Source organism: Agrilus planipennis, unplaced genomic scaffold (assembly GCF_000699045.2).
Source record: "Agrilus planipennis isolate EAB-ADULT unplaced genomic scaffold, Apla_2.0 scaffold134, whole genome shotgun sequence".
Taxonomy (NCBI): Eukaryota; Metazoa; Arthropoda; class Insecta; order Coleoptera; family Buprestidae; genus Agrilus; species Agrilus planipennis.
This window is the reverse complement of record NW_020438860.1, coordinates 149,062-153,041: the sequence shown is the minus strand read 5'-3', so window position 1 is coordinate 153,041 and position 3,980 is coordinate 149,062. Positions and strand designations below refer to the sequence as shown.

The following is a 3,980-nucleotide window of genomic DNA, read 5'->3' as shown; positions in this document are numbered from 1 at the left end:
AGACAACTAGAGTCGCGCACTTTCAGGTTTTCTGTAAATAATTAAAAATTACATATTTTTTTTTTTTTATTTGTAATTCTTAGGTACAGTTTGGTAGTTTTTGATGTTCAGTTAAGTTAGAAGACTGTAGGGAAGTCCGCATTACAAAAAAAAATTTAAAGCTCCTTAATAGTGTTTAACTGATTGAATTTGTTTTTGAAATTGTTGTTGCTGTGTTCATTTATCACATTTAAGACTCCGAAAAACACAAAAATGCTGTTATTAATTTCTTCGCGGATGAGGGGATTCTTTTTCACATTTTTGCTTTGCAATGTCTTACTGGAATGGTTTTTCTTTTTTGTGTGCACAGGTGTGAGGGGACCGAAGCCAGCGCAGGGTAACGCAGCGTCCAAGAGACAGAAGGCAAACAATAAGACTGGCGCCGGACGTAAGAAATCGGCGGCGCAAGCCCCCGCACTTGCCTTCGACTCTGAGGACGAGGACAATGCGAAACCAATGTCCTACGATGAGAAACGACAACTTTCATTAGACATCAACAAACTGCCAGGTAAGACCGCCCTGTCTTCTTTATAATTACAGAAAAATATTAATTCTTTATAATCATCATTTTTCTGAAGTAATTACAATTTCTTTGATTATTTATGTTGTATTGTTTTAATAATTATGTTAAATTGATATATAGGTGACAAATTGGGGCGTGTAGTGCACATAATACAGTCGCGAGAGCCGTCGTTACGTGATTCGAATCCGGATGAAATCGAGATCGACTTTGAGACGCTCAAGCCGTCCACGTTACGAGAACTGGAGAGCTACGTAGCGTCGTGTCTACGCAAAAAGCCACGTAAGCCCTACTGTAAGTTCCCGTTACTTAACGTCGGACGTGCCGGCACAATCTGCGTCACCAGAGCACCGGTGGTTGCCCCTTGCCCCCCTCTAAACTATTTTACAATTTGTTATGCCTTTATAGTTTTATTTAAGTGTGTCTAGAAAAATAAACGAAATAGGGGGGCACGTAGCAGACGTTGTAATTGGAACTACACATTTCTAAGCATGGTAGACTCGACCTTGACTATTGGAAAGTAAAGTAATAAGCTGGGTGCTATGTTTTCCTATTTTTTTTTTTTTTAATTAAGGTGGAGGTGACGGTAGAAGTGGGTGGCTTTTCTATGCCTTTGTGGTATTTGGGAGTAAACTGCTTCTTTATTTAATAATTGTAATCTTGATTACAGTTTTTCCAAACATTTTTGCCCTCAGATACCATTGAAAATAATAGGCAAGCTTGTTGGTGTTTTTTGCTTCCTTTTATGAAATAAATTTGAAGGATTTATTATTAAAGGATTTGTTATTAAAATCAGTAAACGCATGTCGATGTGTTTAATAAGTTAGAATGATCCATATATCAAAATTTTATTGTGCATGATAATATCGAAATTTTTTGTCGTGGGACAAAGTGAATAAGTAACGAAAGGGGTATATTTTAAGTCTAACGCTTTACAGCATGCTCTACCAGTTTAATGCGTGTTATTTCTAATTGTTACTGGTTATCTGGTGAAGGGGAACGTTAATTTAGGCATTCATTAAGTAATTAATTAGCAACGTATGCACATATAAAATGATCACTGGATTAAAAAAAGAAAAGGTTAAAAATAATCTTTGGTTTCATGCTTTGTCTTGGCTAAAATTAAACTTACGAACGACGAAATCTAACCAGAAGAGTTCGTCGTTATCGTTTTTTGCTACGAAACCGTAAGAGGAACATTCAGCGGTGATTGTTTTATATTTGTTGATAATTTTCTGAATTGGACGGTACCCTTATAAATCTCGTTGCAGATAAAAAGATGCCGGGCAAGTCGAAAGACGAGCAGATAGCGGAGAAGAAGCAAGAGTTGGAGAAGAGACTGAACGACGTTAACGATAAAATAGGCAATACAAAGAAGACGACAAAGAAAGGTCAGTAAAAAATTAGAAATGTTTGCTGTTCGGTACGTAAAATATCGCTTGTGCCTTTCAGAAGAGGCTAGCAAAGTGGATCCAGCGGGAGCTGGCGGTCCCACCGGTCGCCTGTCCTCCAGTTCGAGCAGTTCGGACACGGACAGCAGTACGTCGAGCATATCGAGCAGCTCGTCGGACTCCAGCGACAGCGAAGCAGGTTAGCTCTCACCACTACTACTACTCACCCACAACAACCATTGCGGTGATAAGTTGTTGAACGCCATTAAAAGTTGACACAAGTAATAGTATAAAACAATGAGTACGTCAACAACGCCACACATACACACACGATACACACAGAAAAGACCATTTCCTTGTTTCCTCCCTGCCTATTTAAGAGATCGACCCCTTCGATTCTATGGCAACGATTATTGTTAACTAGGTACTACTCATTTGGTTTCGTTGTCATTTTTATCTCTCCTCCCGTTATTAGCCGCCTGATTTCACGGTAGAAATTGTTGCTTGTCGGGGTTGAGACGTAAAAGTAGACGTAGAGACGGAGTGTGTGCGTAAAAACATGGGCGTGAGACAGTCGTCGCAAAAAGTCCTCTTTTTTCCTCTCATTCTGGTTTTTGTCTTAAAAAGGTAGAGCGCGCTGTTGTACGAATTTTGAATAGGCAATATAATATAATTTTTATGTATATGAAGTGCCATGCACGTCGCGTTGTTATTCTTTATTCCATTTTATCCTTCATATTAATTATATTACTGCGATTAATAAATGATAAGTCTAAAAAGAACGATCGTGTTTAATTTATTTTAATGTAATCTCGAATGATGTTTGCGAGTAGATTTTTCGTTCGTTGTGGTTGAATGAGAAGTGCAAATTTTACTTTCCTCTTTTAATTGGGTACCATACATGTATAATATAAAGAAATCCGTACAAACACAATTACGTACGTATATTAATAAGAGATTTGCAAAAGAGATGTACATATACATATAATATCATCGTTCCATTAAGCGATTAAAAAGGTATTTATAATGTAAAGTAATTATTACGAAGTAGTGGCCGAGTTTCAACGTTTGTTCTTTTCTTTTGGCTTTAACGATTAAAAACATTACGGAAATTCCGCCTAACGACTTGTTATTAATTAGTATCCGATTACCCCCCCCCTTTTTTTTAAACTAAATACTTTTTTGCATATAAACGCCTGATCGCAAGGGTGTAACTAGGCTCGCTCCATCAGTCAGTTCACATTTTCACCCACCCATCGAACAATTTTGCACCCACACACATACACACACACACATGCATTAGTTACGTATAACCACACCCCACATAAATGTGTATATATATATATATTTCTGTTTCATCGCTAAAAAAAAATGACAAAAAGAACAGGTAGCAAAACACGATTACTAATCACTGTTACTATTTTTACAACAGTTATGGTGAAAAGTACATGACGCTAAAATTGTATGATAATGATAATAATGGTTAAGTACATACATGAAAAAAGTAATTAATTTAAATAAATAAAAAAATAATCATGTAATAATTGTGACGGAGAAACTATTCCATGAAAATTATTGTGTATATACAGTTGCCGTAAGTAACAGCGTGTGTACCGTATGTTAATCGGTTAATTATTTAATTATTGCCGTCAGGAACGAATGAATGAATCGTTATCGGTCCCTTTACACTTTCGATTTTCATTTTATTTTTAATTAATTAACTGATTCGATAATATTATTGTTTAGTATTTTCGCGTGTATTTCACTACCCAAATATATGGTTGTGCGTCCCTATAGAAAGAATATCAAACCCCCCACTGTTTTATTATGAGTGGACGTGTCCCTTCTGCCTCTTACACACACACACATACACACAAACAGTCACATATATGGATACCTTCTTGTTTCTTTTACTATTGGCTTAAATTATTATTTATATTTGTACGTTTTCGGTTAGTATTTCCTCTTGCTTTTTCCTTTTCTTTTCGAGTATATAATATATATATACATTTTATAATTTATATACATAT

The 3,980-nt window shown here is 36.1% G+C and overlaps 2 protein-coding genes across 3 annotated transcripts in view; both read left to right on the top strand.

Annotated features, from left to right (window-relative positions):
• LOC112904049 (bromodomain-containing protein 3-like) overlaps window positions 1-3,963 on the top strand; it is a 17,132-nt gene extending 13,169 nt beyond the window's left edge. For both annotated transcript variants that reach the window (XM_025973227.1, XM_025973220.1), the window contains exon 15: window positions 3,338-3,963. The gene's annotated coding sequence lies outside the window, so the exon portion shown is untranslated. The remainder of the gene's footprint in view (window positions 1-3,337) is intronic.
• Window positions 1-3,980, top strand: part of LOC108739050 (bromodomain-containing protein 3) — a 16,243-nt gene that overhangs the window by 5,542 nt on the left and 6,721 nt on the right. The window contains exons 11-14 of the mRNA XM_025973247.1: window positions 350-547; window positions 683-853; window positions 1,831-1,950; window positions 2,012-2,149. Coding sequence (XP_025829032.1) covers window positions 350-547; window positions 683-853; window positions 1,831-1,950; window positions 2,012-2,149 — 627 coding nt within the window. The remainder of the gene's footprint in view (window positions 1-349; window positions 548-682; window positions 854-1,830; window positions 1,951-2,011; window positions 2,150-3,980) is intronic.